The following is an 18,071-nucleotide window of genomic DNA, read 5'->3' as shown; positions in this document are numbered from 1 at the left end:
CTCAGAGATACATCTCTACACTCTTCTACCTGTATAATGTGTCCATTTATTTCTATGAAATTCTATCTCACCAGATTTACCTCAACCTGGATTTTGATTTTTCTATCTAGCTTATTAGCCATCAAACGAGTTTTATTCCATCCGTGAATCAGATCTTCACGCATTCATGCCCTCATCTGAGTTGTGGGTCCCAACACCCAAGGCCAAGAACTGAACCTTCTATAGTCAGATAGAGGTGGCATTGATCCATTAATGAGCATCATTTGGATGAAGGTATTCAAACCGATACAGATTTACCTAATAGTTATTTCTTCTAGCCCATATTTCTCCAGCTTGCCCAAAAGAAAACAAAGAGGAGATTTTCAAATGCCTTGCTGAAAGCAATATGCCCACTATCTCCATCATACCCCCATTTCTAATAGGAGACTTAAGTCACTATACCCTAAGAAGTTATGATCTTTGATTCAAATTAAGGATTCAACCAAGCTGGAGGTTAACTCCCAGGAGGGAAATACATTCAGCACAGCAATAAAACTGCCTTTTCGATAGTGTTATCTTCCACTCTTGTTTTTATTTGTATGTCGCACCTGGTTGGCATGACCTTTTATCTTTTGCCATTTCTAGGTAACTTGGCAATATCCCTACCGGTTAGCATTTTACCTAACGAACTTAACTGCCGTTCTCTCTCGTCACTCAGAACAGGAGAGGCTCCATTGCAGACTATCCCAGGCTCTAACATAAGGATAAAGCCTTCCTGAATTAAATGCCTGCCAACATTTGGACTAACAGAAAAGAATCTAGGTAATAAGAACTGTAAACATTTCAGTTAGTATTTAAACAACATTTGCTCATGAGCAGAGGTGGAGGATTGCTGGTTGGCTCAGCCAAGAAGGGCGATGAAACATAGCTTAGAGATCCAGAGCAGAGGCTCTAGGTCCTGTGGGATTGAAGACTTGGGTTCTGGCTCCAGGGTGGGTCCCGGCTCTGGGATCTTGGGAAACTTCCTTACTATGCATTTTTGTTTCCTCATCTATAAAAAGGGGATAATAATCATATCTGTCTTAAAGGCCTGTTGTAATGATTAAATAAAATTTAAATGTACCTAGGACATGGCATTTAGGAGTTCAATTAGTGTTCACTATGACAAACCATGTGTTCAACAAACTACCTCTGATTTGATCTTAGCTCTCCAAGTAAGTTAACATATGGGAGAAATGGGCTAATTAGTTGCATTTCTATATTATAGAGTTTTGTACCATTGTATTTATTTGGCTCTGGCTAGATATTAGAATGTAAATCCCATGAGAGCAGAGATGTTTCTCTGCTTTCTTTCATATAGTACCTAAAACACTGGCTGGCATATAGTTGGTGCTTAATTAGTATTTGTTGAATAAATAAAAAATGAGCCCAGCTTCCTGTTTGTCCACATTCGCTATTTCTTATTGCGTATGTGGTTAAGGTAGATAAAATGAGAAAGCCTATGTAGAATACGTAGCACTGCCAGATGCATAGATTCATACTCAATAAAAAGCAGCTATTGTTATGTTCATATGATTCCCAGGTTTACCGAGGGGAGATGAAGAGCTGTGGACAGATGGAAACAAGATATGGAGCAGATGGGTTTTCCCTACTCTTGGAGCTTTCAGTCTAGTGGGGGGGCAGACAAAAATAAATTAATTAATTAAGTTACAGGATAATATGAGAACACAAAACACGGGGCTCTACCCAGGTCAGAGAAGTAGGCAAACCTGCTCTTACAAACTAACGTTTAAATGGAGACCTAAAAGATGAGTAGGAATTTGGCAAGTGAAGGAAGTGGCAGAGAAAAAGACCCTGGATATAGTATCAGCTTATGCAAAGGCCCTGAGGGAGGCAAGATCTTGGTTTTCTTGGGAAAACAGAGAGAAGCCAGTTGAAAGGTGTGAACGTGAGGGAAAATGATGACCTACAGAACCAGCCATCTGGCCTGGACAGGACTATACAAGACCCTGTCGGCCATGCTAAGAATTTAACTAAGAGACCAGGAAGGCTTTGATTGGCTTGAAGAGCAGTTATCTAACAAATCAGATTAGATTTTTTTTATAATTCTGGCTCCTCTGGAGAATTGAGGGTACGCTCATGTATATCACTTGCCTATAGCCTGGAAAATCCAGTGAGAAGAGCAAGGAGTAGGGGTGGAAGGTTTGCTGTAGCTGGTGACATCTCCGTGCACACACCAAGGGGCTCGGTCAGGACATTAAGAAGCATTATCTCTGATTGACCAAATTAGCCACTGATGCAAGAAGACCAATTTTCTCATCCTGTGAGGAATTCTAACTGTCAAAGAAAAAAATGGAATAGGATAGACAATAAGACTGCTTTGTCCCTGTTATGCCTATCAACGTATTATTTGCCTTCTCCCAAAGGCCAACAGTAAAAATAGGCAGGAAAAAGCTGCCTAATTTGTCTTTCTTCCAGAACACAAAGGACATTCATCTATCAACCTTGTTCCTCTCCACCACGCTAAGAGGTGGGAAGGCAGATATTTTTATCTCGTATCTCATTCTACTCTCCCCTCCACGCCATTCACTTTGTAGATGGAAAACCTAACTCACTGACAAGTGACCATCAAAGATTATTGTCAGGGATAAAACTATGATTAAAAACTAGCCACATCCATATGAGACACCAAAGGCATCGGAGAGAAAGAGCTCTGTCTTGCAAAAGCATTCTCTTTCAACGTATGTCACCCAGAAATGAATAGTCAGTAGAAGGAATCAACTCAGTTTTTCCCACTGTGCACAGAAAAGTCCTCAGGTCCAGTCGATAGCCACCTGCTTATTGGACGCCTGAACCTGGATGCTTCATAGCTGCCTCTGACTTGTTATACCTAAAACCGAAATCACTATCCCCTCTCCCCCCAGGTGATCCTGTTCCTTTTTCGACATTTCTTGCCTCAGCATTGCTTTTCCTCCAGTCATCCACTTCTTCCCCCACTTCAATGCCCACAGTCTACTAATCAGAATGTTCTAGACATTTACTTCTCAAATAGATCATCTCTTCCAACTCACCCCTGTTGCTTTGGGTTTTGCTTTTGCCGGCTTAAATCTGGATGACTGCAGTAGCCTCTGACTATTCTCTCATCCAGAGTCCAGCGTCACCCTACCCCAACTCCACCCTCTTCTCTGTTACTACCCAAAATATGGATCCTGTGGCTCACTGTATTAAATCTTCCAATGGGTTTAATACACCCCTCCCCCCTCAAACACTTGCATGAAAAATCAAGCCTTAGCAATGCACCCCAGTCTCTGCATATCTCTTGGATATAATCATCTGGAATTCACCAAATCACTCGCTGGTCCCCAGTACATAATCTAGCTCTTCATTACCTCTGATCTCATCTCGTCCTACTCCCTGCCCCCCCCAACTCCACCCACCCCCTCGCAGCTCCTCTAACCCACCACGGTGCAATCCTGCTTAGCACCTTTGCACTGACTATTCTCTCTGTCTGGAACTCTCTTCCCCCAGATATTGGCACGGCTAATTCCCTCACCTTCTGCGAGATTACACGAAGGTCACCTTCTCGATGACGTGTCCTTTTGCTGCCCTATTTCAGTCTGCACACTGACTGTATGTTTTACCTGTTACACTCATTGTTTACTGCCTGTGCCCCCAGTGACTCACCTCCACCCTGCCTCTAGCATGTAAGATCCAAGAAGGCAGGGATTTTTGTCTTGCTAAGTTCATTGATACATCTTAGACACCTGAAATAGTGCCTGATAATAGTAGGTCCCAAATAAATTTTTGTTGAATAAATTGAAGGCATAAACGCACATGCTATCACATCTCTGTTCTCAAGTTCTTCTCTACGTCTGAAATACCCTAATACGTCTTACTCTCCCTCATCTGCAATCTCTCTGGCACTTTCTTACTTCGTACATTTCTTGTCTACCTGTTGGTCTCCCCCACTTCTTAGGTCAGGAGATACATCTGAGATTATCTTTCTAAGCTTATCTCCTTAATACATACCAGAAAACAAAAGATATTTAATAAATACTTCTTGAAAGCTGTCCTGAACAGTGTTGTATTTCAGACAAAGGGCTGAAACATATGAAACATATACAAACTCTGATCATAGTTACAAAGAAGGGCTCATTCCAGAGCCATGTTCCATGAATCCTTTTGGACATAAAACCTTTGTTCCACAAATCCTTTTTTTTTACTTTTTTTTATGTTTATTTATTTTTGAGAGAGGGAGAGACAGAGCACAAGTGGAGGAGGAGGGGCAGAGAGAGAGGAAGATACAGAATCTGAAGCAGGCTGTCAGCACAGAGCCTGACAGGGAGTTCGAACTCAAGGACAGTGAGATCATGACCCGAGCTGAAGTCGGACGCTTAACCAACCGAGCCACCCAGGCACCCCCATAAGTCCTTTTGTTTAAATTGGAAGGTGCTGGTATAACAATTCGGATAACTGGTTGGGGAAGGTGCTGATTTTTGCAAATTCTACTTTGCCAGGATTTCAGAAAATGCAATTTGTTCTTGAATAGCTGGTCTTGGGCCAGATGGTTTGTACATTCTGATTTTTAGAATTGGGGATGCTCCCTGGCTAAAAATAAATTAAGGGAAGATGCGGAGTGGAATCGCTTATTATATTTAGGACATTGTGCGAGCAATTTTACATATATTAACTCGTTTTATCCTTACAACGAACTTGCAAAGGATATAGTATTATCTCTATTTTACAGATGAGGAACCTGGGGTTGTGAGAATTAAATACTGTCCAAGGTCACAGAAGTACGTGGCCTGCCTGGAATTTGATCCAAATTCCCTGCAGAGCAAAATCCCAGCCCTATAGCCAGTACTAGGTTGCCTTCTACTATGTGGGAGTTTTATTCTCAGAATCATCTTTCCAAACACTGTGAACTCACACACTTCTTTTATTGTCTTTGCATCTCTGGTGTTTTGTTCTTTTCTTACCTTGAACACAACATGGAATGCTTTCTACAACGTACTCATTCCTTCAAAGGTCCAACCCCGTCGAAGCGTGACATCGAATCAAATTTAATGCTGGCCTACGAGTGTCACACAGATGCCAATCAGATCACAGGCCTGCTCTGGAGAGGTGTCCCTTTCAATGAGCTACCTGAAAAGGCCCACTTCCACCTTTCACAGCGTGAGCTGAACAGCCAGAACTGGATATTTAGTCTGACCCGATTTGATTATGAAGGGCAGTTCCATAACCCTGGATGTGAACTTGTTCATTGCCTGCTCAAGGGTTTCTAATTTTCCTCGGCAAAAACAAAATAGGAGGGGCACCCGAGTGGCTCAGTCGGTTAAGCATCCAGCTCTTGATCTCAGCTCAGGTCACTGTCTCGTGGTTTGTGGGTTCAAGCCCCCCATCAGGCTCTGGCACAGACAACATAAAGCCTGCTTGCGATTCTCTGTCTCCCTCCCTCCCTCCCTCTCTCTCTCACACAAATAAATATAAATAAACATTTTTTGAAAAGATATGAAAGGAACCCAGGAGAAACAAGGGAGGAAGCGGGCAGGGAAGGTGGGAGAGGTACCAGAGACATAGTTTGCTGTATTGCACTTTGAACAGCCAGAACATATGCTGTGCTTCCCGGTCAGGACTGAACAATGAGCAGTCCGGTTAAAAGCACCCGTTAAGGGGGTTTTGGAACAGCAGACTTGCCAAAGCATTCAGAAGTCTATTCGAAAGAAGAAACATTGTATTCAATTCTGTTACGACCATCTTTTCTCATGAGATGGAGGGTATGAGTGCAAAGGGCTGTCATAGAACAAGAGACCATATTGACGAACGATTACTTGTTCTACTGACTTAATTCCAGCCAAGAAAACCATCAGCAGAGACATTTCATAATCCAAAAGCTCGGTAGGATGTAGAAACACGGCAATGTACACAGCCCCCAAGGTCAAAAGTGGAAGAAGCAGGCTCTGGAGAGGCTGGCAAGGCCTCCAGAAGCCTCGCCTCTAGGACCTATCAGATACTCCAAAGACAGGGGTGAGCGGAGCTCAGTCTATAACCAGAGAATGATCAATCTATCAATCAACTCAGTATTGTTGATAGTTTCTACTTTGCCGCCCCAGCATTTGTCTCTGTCACCAGTGGACTTTGGAATAAAATGCTCATTCAATTTTATGGCCAGGAGAGGCCTTACAGATTAATCTTATCTACCCTCTCATTTCGCTGCTGAAGCTTCTCAGCCATAGATGGATTTAGGGAATTCAACTTTTCAACTTTTATTTGAACATGAAGTGCAATAACAGATTTTCAGGGTTGTGCTGAATTTGCATATCCTGTCTGATTGTCCTCATGCATATACCTGTATCTGTCAGAGAATGTGTTCCAATTTGAGATTGGGAGAAATACGATCACCTTATAGCTCAGCAAATACCATTTAGAAAATCAGGATTGGCTTTTGCATCCGGACGGAGTACACAAGCTGGCAAAGGAAAGAGAATAGGAACGCATTCTACTCCTTTCTTTTCTCATTTTTTTTAGCTTTCATAGAAATACGTGCTTTGGGGGAGAAACTGTGAGCATTTAAAGGTCCCCACTTAAGCTATTGACAAAGGGAACAATAGAAGGAAACACAGATAAGTAAGGGGAAGAAAGAAGTACATGTATGGGGAACAGAATGAATTAGAATTTAGTAGGTCATGTAGAATGTTCAGGAACTTAACAGCTTAAGAAGGCTCTTTCAAAACCTGATTTCAGTTTTTCATTAGGCCCATGTAGCTAAAAACTGGTAGAAGGGGGCAGGAGACTGAGTGTGAGAGATGCCGGGAAGCAAGAGGGAAGGGCGCACCGCAGCTGAGAGAAGGGGTCTCTAATCATAAGCTTCGCCCCAAGAGAGAAGGACGCGCGGGGTGAGCTACAGGGCCGCCTCCCCACTAGAATCTGCCCCCTCCACCCAGAGTAGGACAGAGTTCCTCAGAGTTTCCCCTCTTGTCAAACAGCAGTCGCATTAGCAAAGCCTCAGGTGAAGAAAATGGAGGACGCCTCAGGAGCCCTCTTTGTGGAAGGAAAGTAAAATCCACGAAGAAACCCAGGAAACTTAAGAAAACAGAAAGGTGAGGCTTTGTATTAGGCAGAGCTCTTTGCTTGCACTAAATAGAAACAAGCACTAAATTGCAGGCACTGCCTTTCTCCTTCCTTATTCTCCCTTCACACAGCGCCTAACTGTGCAAACATCCGGATCCTAAAAGGACATTAAATATTGGTTAATGGAGTCTCAACATCCAGAAGCAACCTGGGAATATTGACACAGGTTGCCTGAGAAACTCTTTAACTCTAAACGCATTGGGAGTCCAATATTCCACAGCTAAAGAAAATAATCAGAACCCCTGGACATTTCCTAAAAAAACAGCATTTGATCCTGACATTTAAGCAGTGATTTGAGGATGCTTTTACATGTTCTTGGCTTTTTTTTCCCATAGACACTGTAAGAGACAAAAAGTTTTATTAGTGGTTAAGGAAAGATCTTTTTTCTCTTTGCTTTAACTTCCTTGTCCCTACTTGAACAATGAAAAGAGGTGTGTGTTGGGGCTCCTGGTTGGCTCACTTTGAAGAGCATGTGACTCTTGATCTAGGGGTCATGAGTTTGAATCCCACACTGGCCATAGAGATTACTTAAAAAAAAAAAAAAAAAAAAAAAAAGACCCGTATGTTAGTAGAGCCTGTTCAGATAGTGGGCTTGTTCACCAGTTAAACTTTGCATCCTGATGGTAACTGTCTCTCACAGAGCTGTTATCTTTATCATGTACTTAGCAACTTTGTAAAAAAGAAGTGAAGGCTGCCTCTTCCCTTTTACAGAAAGCAATGAGAATTGCATCACAGGAAGAGCTGTGATGGCAGAAAGAGGGGTTGAAGGTACTAAGCTCCGGAGCTAATAAATTTGAGTTTGTACATTGAGATTCTGCCTGTGCATCAGGTATCTCCGTCCCCGTATCTTCTGAAGAGGGCAACAGAGCACCTAGCTTGTTTGGTGCCTGTTTCTTTCAAATTTCTCTTTCCCATTAGAGGCTCAATACAAAGGGAGGGAAGACTATGACTCTCCTGGCCGTGTGTGTGTGTGTGTGTGTGTGTGTGTGCTACTGTTGTTGTTTGCTATGGACTAAATTACCATTTTTGTCTGTGTGCCTCTCCCCAAATAGCTAGATTATTAGCTACTCGACAAGCAACTTCATATACTTAGCATCTTTAAAACCCTAGGGGCGCCTGGGTGGCGCAATCGGTTAAGCGTCCGACTTCAGCCAGGTCACGATCTCATGGTCCGTGAGTTCGAGCCCTGCGTCCTCAGGCTCTGGGCTGATGGCTCGGAGCCTGTAGCCTGTTTCCGATTCTGTGTCGCCCTCTCTCTCTCTGCCCCTCCCCCGTTCATGCTCTGTCTCTCTCTGTTCCAAAAATAAATAAAGAACGTTGAAAAAAAAATTTTTTTAAATAAATAAATAAATAAATAAAACCCAAGCATGTAGCAAAGCACTCACTATAGAGTAGAAAATGGATGGATCACTTTTTAAAAGAATCAGTGAAGGAACGAATTCTCTGTTTCTGATTGAACCTCCTTGGAGTCCCAACGTACTGCCAATGGGTGCTGGGAAACTGTTTTCCATGCAGCTCTCCAACCTGTTATTGTTTAATTTGGGAGATGGCCTATTTTTCACACTCTGGGTATACACTGAAATGTAAACCCGGATATGTTTACTTCCTGTCTGTATTTTGGACTCCAGTCATTCACCGTATATCATGTCAGTCCTCTCTTTTCTTTCTGACCCCTCCAGGACAGAACATTATTCCATCCTGTGAGCAACAGCTGTGTGGACTGCAACCCCGCAGAGAAGAAGATTTTCATGGCCAGATGTGACCCTCTATCTGAGACTCAGCAGTGGGTTTTTGAACATCTTAATATGACTGTTTTAGAAAAATTTAACCACCATGCCAGCTCCTAGGAAGAAGGAAGGAGGAAAGAACGAGTGATTACCTACAGATTATAAAAACTAAATTTTAGCCAGCATCTGGGTCGAAGGAGTCAGGAATAACATTTCCTAGATCCAGGAAGCCTGGTTTAAAGATTTGTAAATGCCATGTCAAAGTAGGTTGTCCTGCAGAAATTCCTGCATCTGAAGAACTTGGCCGAGAACCTCACCAGCTGCATCTGAGAACTCGAGACTAGCAGTGCCCTTGCTGGACAAGGGCAAAGATTACTTAAGGACTTTTCAAAACAACTGCTGAGTTAATAAATCCTAGCATTTCTCAGGTCAAATCCTGCAGTAGTGAGTAGCTATGAATGGATCCTATTAACTGGGTGGGAGGGGGGCGGAAATAGAGTGCATGACTGCTCTGAAAAGCTGAGGATACCGCAGGTTTAGAACGAGCCACGCTTAAGGGGTGAGCTGTACTCTTTGGTGCCATTCTCTGACTAAGAATGGGTTAAGCAGGTTTAACCCTTCAAAGTGCTGCAGATGATTTTCGAGTGCTCATACCATTCTGTTCTCTTGTTTTATTTTTAAACGAGGGTGCACTATCTAATGGAAGACGTAAATTACATAATGAAGCGAACTTCCAATGTTCCCGTTCTTTCATTTACATTTGCCATTTTCCTTTTTAGAGCAGAGGTAACTTATTGTTCGTAAAAGCTCACGCTCCACAAATCTGCTGAAGTTCTAATTCAGTGCCCTTGTATAAATCCTGTTTCAAAACAAAACAAAACAAAATCTATGCTACCAAGTTACTCCAAAGAGAAAGATTTCACAGAAGCAGCAAAACCATGCAAGGTTGAGGAGAGGGATTTCCCCAGGAAATCTATTTTTACTTTTCTATTACTTTTAGAATTTTAAAAGTCCGATGTTTGTCCAGTCATAATTTTTATTAAGGAAGGAAATGGAGTGAGGTTGATGTAATCTGTTGAGGAGATTCTTAAATCCAAATAAATCTACACTCCAAGTGATGTGCGAAAATGGCTTGGTTCACTTTAATTCTGTGTGGTCAGTGCCGGGGACACAGAAGTGGTTTTATTTGTTTTGTTTCGGGAGTTTTTGTTAACTTGTTTGTTTTTTATTGGTGATATTGATGATGTTTTTTTTTTTTGTTTCCCTTGGAAGCTCACAGAAAGAATTTGCATCAATAAAGTGCTTCTGACACCATTTTCTGCTAATGGGGCAATACTTTAGGGGTGAAGAGAGGAATGATTACAAAACTAATTGGAACATTTAACCCTTAAAAGTTTCACTTTTTTACTTTTTTTATTTTTTTACCTTTCAATAATTACAAGGGGGGGGGAAGAAATTACAAGGATCAAGATGCGTCTCTAGATGAAAGAGTCATGTTGATTATACATTTCTCAAGTTTTTCCAGGTAGAAAATGTTTTTATTTTGCTTTTGTTGTTCCCTTTTAACTTAGTTTTTCTGTTAATAAAAATGTCTATAATGTCTCGGATATAGAGGCATTGAATTTGAGAACTGGGAAGACTCTTCGACTCCAGCCCGCTTTGTTTTTTCCAGATGAATAACAAAAGGCCGAAGAGGGGAGTCTTAATTCCTGGCTGGCAGATGGCTCTTCTGACCAGTGCCTTCCCTCCTGTGCTGTGTTGCCCTCCTTCCGTTACCCAAGGTGTTTCTGGTTATGACTCTGTATTATTCTCATATAACCTGAAATTTTCAGTCATGAGATGAGAATGTTATGCCTCCCTGGGGATGCTTATGAGCGCTCACGTCCAGAACGTTGAACATATGAAATATCTTCTAAATGTTCATGATTTTGTTCCCTCCTTGAAATCGAATCAAAATGTCCAGTTAAATCACCCTGCTGATAGCTGGGGAAGAGTTATTTCGTCATCTTCATGGGTCTTTCAAGCATTCTTTTGGAGAGCTATTCTTTTCAAAATGACAGTGGCAGAAATTTTGGGGGTAGGTCAAGAGATCTCGAAGCATTCAAGATGCAGAATAGAGAAAATCAATAGGGAGAAATTAACCTGTGAGTGTTGAACAATTCCAGAGAGTGAGTGAAGATTTGTCTCAAGTGTTCGGAAAGCAATCTGGTTGTAGAATTAGATGAACCTATAAAAATTCACATTATGTCATTAAACACTTGACTGCTATTTACAGTTTTACCAAAGAGCCACCCCTGGGTTCTGCACCCTGGAAAGCCCAGATCTACAATATGTTAGGATGCTCTAATCATGGGAAGCTAGCCATGACATGTTTGGCACCGTTTTCTGAGGAAGCCTGAATACTGCATCGTCTTAGTATAACACCCAGGATCAACAAAGATTGGGCTCCTGATCCTAGAGGGGCTTGTTGTCTCTTGCATCTAATCTTCCCTCTGAGTAAAAGGATGTAATATAAAAAAATTAAAACAAAAAAATTTCAAGGGAAGCCTAAGACACTAAAGCCAAAATTAAAACTTCAAATTGCCAAGCAATTAAGTGTGTGCAAATGGGGAACATCCAAACAGAGTAAAATGAAGCCCAGAGAATCTACGTCTTAGCAGAAGGGCAGAACACTGCCAACAAGCACAGTTAAGGAGGCATTCTCAGTACCACCAAAGACTGGGACTCCACTTCCTTAAAATACCACCATTACTCTTGTGAAAAATAGAAAATTACATACGTTTGTATAATTATTTGGCAAAGGGGATTGAACAGTAATCAAGAAGATTCTCTTTCCTGGAAAAGCATGATTTAGAAACAAACAGTAGAGTACTGATTTACTTTTGTATCAGAATGAGAAGGAAAATATCATGAGGTTAATCTGGCCTCAGAAATTGCTCCTTCTCCATAATAAATGGCTTTTCCGGAACTTAGAAAATAGTTAATTTAAAAAAAATGTTTTTAATGTTTTATTTTTGAGACAGACAGAGCACTAGCAGGGGAGGGGCAGAGAGAGAGGGGGAGACAGAGAATCTGAAGCAGGCTCTAGGCTCTGCACTGTCATCATAGAGCCCGACACAGGGCTCAAACTCACGACCTGTGAGATCATGACCTGAGCCGACGTCGGATACTTAACGAACTGAGCCACCCAGGCTTCCCAAAAGTAGTTGATTTTTTTAAACCCTTATGTATTTACTGAGGAAAGCTATGCTGAAAGGCAATTGTGAACTAATGCTGGGATTTCTTCTTTGTTCCAAGGCTGAATTAATAGCATGGTAATAACAATGTATTGGCTTCTATGCCTACTGCTATTTAGTTAAAAATATTAATACGATCACACGACTCTTTAAATGTAGTCATTATATCAGAAGGCTCAGTGAATAATGCAACTTCCAGGATTCTTTTGTGAATTGGTGATACAGAATTTTATAAACCGATGCATAATATACTAACACACTGGATTTACCATCCATGAAAGAGAGGGTGAGGCCCTTCAGGTCGTGTTCTTGCAAAACGTAAAACCAATACCAACCAATATTTAGACACCATTTCTTTTAGGGGCAATTATATGTTGTTGTTGTTTTTAAAGCCAAAAAGCAAGTAAAGGGCATATAAATATCTACTTTGTGATTCTTGCCCTCACATGGAAAGCTTTACAATACTTTCATAACTAAGGAAATTGCAAAAAAGAACCCTTTATTGGAATTGGCACCCTAAAGTCTGTGTCAGATACATCAAAAGAGCCAATGGCACTCGAGTTATGAAGCCGACTGTCTAGCCATGGGAGGAAGGCCATACTCACCACTGGGTGACCTTCCCGGCCCAGGACTTCACACATCTGAAGACCAGAACAGAGCTGCTGGTGAGCTCCTGCTTTTGACTTCGCTTGCTAAATGTTGAAGAATCTTTCCCCGGAGTGGACAACCCCTCGCCCTCCCTGCCGGACACCTTCAAATGCTTCCTGATTACGTCATTTAGAATTTAGAGCCATCCGAATAATACGCGATGACTGTGAACATTGTTTTCTCCCTGGGAACCCCTGGAGTCAAATCTCTTTAGGCTTCTTCCCCGGCAGAAATATAAGGCTGCAATACACTTTCATAAACAGGTGCTGGAGATGAGGAAATAAGCAAGGCATGTTATCTAAATCCTGAGAAGGAAGACCTCAAAGGGAAACTATTTTTAAGTGGTTCTCCACGATTGTGAGAATGAATACCAATGGGGAGAGGTAAATCGTGTCTCTAACATGGGGGTGCATCGTCCTCTCCTTTCGCCTCATCCACAAGGTCTACCCTGGCCATCGTAACTCTCAGACCACACCACTAACTGTAATTACTCTCTACGGGCGAGACCCTGGAGGAGGACACTGAAGCGTGACGAGCAGCCAGTCCTTCCCACGCTGCTGACGCTGGAAGATTGCTCTTTGATTTATGTCTGTAGCCTTTGCTTGCAGACCCAGGAGCTGTTTGCAACTCTATTTGGTAGACTTGACATTCACTGGCCCTCAGCTTTTGTTCACAGTCCCTCATCTCTCCGCTTGACACACCAGGCTGGCGTGTCTGGTACAGTGACTTCTCAGCAGACAACCGCTCAGGCACGTGTTTGATACTTCGCTTCAGAGAAGCCTGGGAGCCTTTCTCCTGTCCCTCTCCCCTGAAGTTGCCCCCTTCTGCTCAGCACACAATAGCCTCCCGGGGCTTCCGCGATCTGCCCCTCTTCCACTTTGCTTCAGTCCCGCCGTGATGCAACCGACCTCAGCACAGAAGTCTGGCTACATTTCAGAATCTTGCTGTTAATGATTTTATTCTGACATTACTCACCTTGGGGGGAAGGGTGTCTGCAAGCAACATGGGTCTTGATTTACCAGGACGGTCCTGGTTTATGCCTGCTGTCTTGTGTCCCGTTTTACTCTTAAAAGGAAAGGCTGGTTTAGGGTCGGCTTTAGCTCAAGCGGTTACTTCGCATGTGGTTATTAAAAGTAAAGGCTGGGGGCGCCTGGGTGGCTCAGTCGGTTAAGCGTCCGACTTGAGCTCAGGTCATGATCTCACGGTCCGTGGGTTCGAGCCCCGCGTCTGGCTCTGTGCTGACAGCTCAGAGCCTGGAGCCTGTTTCAGATTCTGTGTCTCCCTCTTTCTCTGACCCTCCCCTGTTCATGCTCTCTCTCTCTCTCTCTGTGTCTCAAAAATAAATAAATGTTTAGAAAAAAAAAAGTAAAGGCTGGTGTGGATAGCAAATCAGATGGTCACTCTGTCTACCGTCCACCTGCCTGTTTACTTGATGGCTCCTCCAAGGAAAGTTAAAATGTCCCATATTTAGTAATGCTTTTATGTCTGCAAGACACCAGCTAGCCTCACCCTTTCTCTTCAGACAGCACATAACAACAACCAGTTCTATTTTTGGATCGCTTGTTGCATTCGTGTGCAATAGGTTCTTACAAGTTGCTTAACGAAAGCTTTTAAATTAACAATTCTTATACCCACCTACCTAAATCTTTTTATTGCCTTAAGACAATTATAACTTAATTAAAAATTTATTTGAAATCAACTAAGTCATTTTCTACTTTTCCAAGCTAAAAACAGTAGATCCCCATCACAGCCATATTATTCATTCTCGTGTTTGTGGTACAGGATGGAAATAGATTAGGTAGGTAGGTAAGTAGGTAGTTCGATAGATAGATTCTATTCACGTTATTGCTTTTGTTTTTCAAAATGATACTACATTTATTTCATTCCTCCCTATCTCAGGGGTAGATGATAATACTATCCTTATGAAGAAACTGAAGGACTCAGAGTCAAGGGGCTTGCCAGATCAAGGTCAACAGTTGATAGGTGCCACTCTCCATATTTGTGATTAATATTAACTTGTGACGAGTTATGTCTGTCCAGGCTGGAAGCGCCAGGACTGGAAGCCAGGCTTTCTGATGCTTAGGCCTCCACTCCTTCCACTCTCCATGGAAATTCACGCTTCACTATAGGGCCATTGGTCCACAGCAAAGCCAAATATGAGATATATGGAGATACTTCCAAAAAACTGTGAACAGTCATTCCTTGGGGGCCTCCATTTTTAACCCCTCAGTTATGGTTGCTCATCTCCATACCCATGTGTTTTTGTTGGTTTTTCCACAAACTTATTACAGTAAGAACACCAAACTGAATTTAGGATTAGTTCCTCTTAATGAGATTTCCAGGGTGCTTTGAAGAAGTGAGCAACTAAAGCTATTTGCATATCTCTGGAAGAATATCCTAAAGCAAATACTTGCACTTTGTGGTTATTAATGTGATTATTAACCTCAGCCCTGGAGTGTGGGGGAAGGGGACAGCCACCAAGCAAAGAGTTTGCATTTCTTTTGCAGTGAGCCTCCAAACTGACCTTCTTTCAATACTCCGACTTTTGAAAAGTTCTGCCCAGGTATATCTCTTAGCCATTTGAGACTCTGAATGCACTGATGTGAGTTTCCTCTGTGGTACTTTCTCTTCTGGGGACGCTAAATCAGAATTTCTGGATAAGGCTGCTAGAAACAGATAATTCTACAATCGAAAAGAAAATGAATTGCTTTGTGCCCTAGCTCTTAATGTCTTACCACTGGTAAATCCAAGTTAATTCCCTGACATGGTTGTCTTGCTCACATACATGGGCTACAGATGCCGAGAGAATGGCCAGCTGGGAACCACAGCTAAACTTAGACTGAGCTGAACATATCCGGGGCGCCTGGGTGGCGCAGTCGGTTAAGCGCCCGACTTCAGCCCAGGTCACGATCTCGCGGTCCGGGAGTTCAAGCCCCGTGTCAGGCTCTGGGCTGACGGCTCAGAGCCTGGAGCCTGCTTCCGATTCTGTGTCTCCCTCTCTCTCTCTGCCCCTCCCCCGTTCATGCTCTGTCTCTCTCTGTCCCAAAAATAAATAAACGTTAAAAAAATTAAAAAATAATAAAAGAAAATACCTTTTTAAAGATAGTTGTGTTAATACTAAACGTATTTAGAAACCATGATTATATTCAAAAGCCATCAGAAATGATAAAATCAACTCACTCAAAATCCAAATGAGTGTAACTCAGTTCAATAAACATTTACAGCTTGTTTAAAGTTCTTTAAATCAGGATTATAGAACTGGAAGACTAAGAACAGGCAGTATCATATTATCATAGTAAGTATCTTTTTAATCACTTACATTTATCGAAGTGTAATGACTAGGTCAAGACCCCTACCATTAAGTGCCTGGTATTGAGCATCACATTAACAATTTAACTGTTCTTGTTCCTTCCTCTGAGCTGCTAGTAAACTTCATGCTACTATAGAATAGTATTGAAAAGCAAAAGATGGCATAGTGAGGTTAAATAATTTACTCGACATTGTTTTTCAGCATATCAGCCTGCCTGGCCTAGACCATGCTTTTTCTCCAGTTCTGTCTAATGAAAAGAAACCTTACTTTTTGGTAGCAAATACCTGGCCAAGCTCATTTCAAAACCATTGTGCAGGTATGACTGAACTATGGTTCCTTTCATCTTTGAAAAATGCTGCAAGTTTAATTAAAACTCTTTTAAGTGCAAGAGTGTCTCACTACGTTCAATTCAGCACAGCAACTTCATTAGAAATAGTGGCAAAAGGTAAAGAAAATCTTAGTCCTTCTGCCATGTTGGAACTGCCGTTCTCTTGGATTTTTAACCTTCTTTTCATTGAAAGTAAATACTAGGGGCGCCTGGGTGGCGCAGTCAGTTAAGCGTCCGACTTCAGCCAGGTCATGATCTCGCGGTCCGTGAGTTCGAGCCCCGAGTCAGGCTCTGGGCTGATGGCTCGGAGCCTGGAGCCTGTTTCCGATTCTGTGTCTCCCTCTCTCTCTGCCCCTCCCCCGTTCATGCTCTGTCTCTCTCTGTCCCAAAAATAAATTAAAAACATTGAAAAAAAAATTTAAGAAAGTAAATACTAAGTTCTTTTTCAAAGGTTATTTCTCCCTCGTCCTCTGTCTGCAAAAATAAAAGTTAACAGAGAGCATTTATTTCTTTTTTTTCTTTTCTTTTCAGTTTATTTAAATTTTAGTCCCTGATGGCAACCAGAGAAAATCTTCCAAATTACTTTTTCCCCTCAAATGTTTTTCTGTGGGTGTGTGCACACACGTGCGTATTCAACAGGTGCAGGAAACAGCCTATGGGAAAAGGTGGTTTGCTTTACTGATATTTGCTATTCAAATTTCTATCACCCAGCAAATTGTTGCAGAATTTATAATGTAGTCATGTGCCAGAAATTCAAGCCGCATGTGTTCAGACTTTTTGGAGGAATAAAAAGGCATTAGATGCAAAACCTTCTTTTAGAGCCAAAATCTAGACAGTGCATCTCCAATCAAAAAAATAAATATCTACCCTCAGGACTTTCCATCCTTTTTAGAGCCAGTGAGAACCAAGGAAACTGAAGTTGTAACCAGTGCTCCCCTGTCCTAGTAAGGGAGGGATGAAAGGAGGTGGGGAAGTGGCAGGGGGGCGAGGTTTAAGAGAGAGAAACAGACATGCTTTATTTTTCCTAAAGATAATTTTTTTTTAATGTGCTGGAGGAAGCAGCAGGGAAGTGTCAGAGTGACTGAGATGTCAAAGAAATAATCTCACAAAAGAAATGCTGCCCTGGAAGCAAGGAGCCACTTCTCATTAATATCTACCTACTAGCAAATGGTGAGGGTCAGACACATACAGGCGCACACACATTCTCTACAACCGCTTTCGGTCGGAAGACAAGGATTTATAAAGAATGGGAGCTCAAACAAGTATTAAATAACTATGCAGAGTCACTGAACTGTTTAAAATAAAACAATCTCTAAGGCAATTCATCTGGATAATAAATGCCTCTGCTTGAGAAAGGACATGGAGTGGAGGCTCTTTTACTGTGAATGACAGGAAAGCCTTAACTGGGGGAGAGCTAATGACCTTGTTTCTACATTCCTCAGACATCAGTCGGCTGAGAAAACTGCCTGTGGGGTCCAGGCAGTGATGGTTTAAAATGGCCAGGGAGAAAGGCTACAGGAAAAAATGAGAGGGGGCTTTGGTGGCAGCTTCTAAAGATGTTGATGAATATCTGCACACTTTGTGCTATCTGCTACCAGAACCGAGCCACTGGCCCGAGATGCAAAGATATTAGCAAGGCTCTGAGAAGTTATTCTTCTCTGTTCCTTTCTTTTTAAATTCTCCCCTATTTCGATCAATCCTGAGTAAACTTC

At 42.1% G+C, this 18,071-nt stretch overlaps 1 protein-coding gene across 1 annotated transcript in view; it reads left to right on the top strand.

Moving 5' to 3' along the window:
• The window catches only part of GALNTL6 (polypeptide N-acetylgalactosaminyltransferase like 6), a 1,205,642-nt gene extending 1,195,687 nt beyond the window's left edge, over positions 1-9,955 (top strand). The window contains exon 14 of the mRNA XM_003984859.6: positions 8,790-9,955. Within this exon, the coding sequence (XP_003984908.1) occupies positions 8,790-8,957 (168 nt within the window). The 3' untranslated portion in view covers positions 8,958-9,955. The remainder of the gene's footprint in view (positions 1-8,789) is intronic.
• Positions 9,956-18,071: the final 8,116 nt, after the last annotated feature.

This window comes from Felis catus, chromosome B1, assembly GCF_018350175.1.
Source record: "Felis catus isolate Fca126 chromosome B1, F.catus_Fca126_mat1.0, whole genome shotgun sequence".
NCBI classification, from domain to species: Eukaryota; Metazoa; Chordata; class Mammalia; order Carnivora; family Felidae; genus Felis; species Felis catus.
Note: the sequence above shows the minus strand (reverse complement) of the source record. Positions and strands in the feature narration are given on the sequence as shown.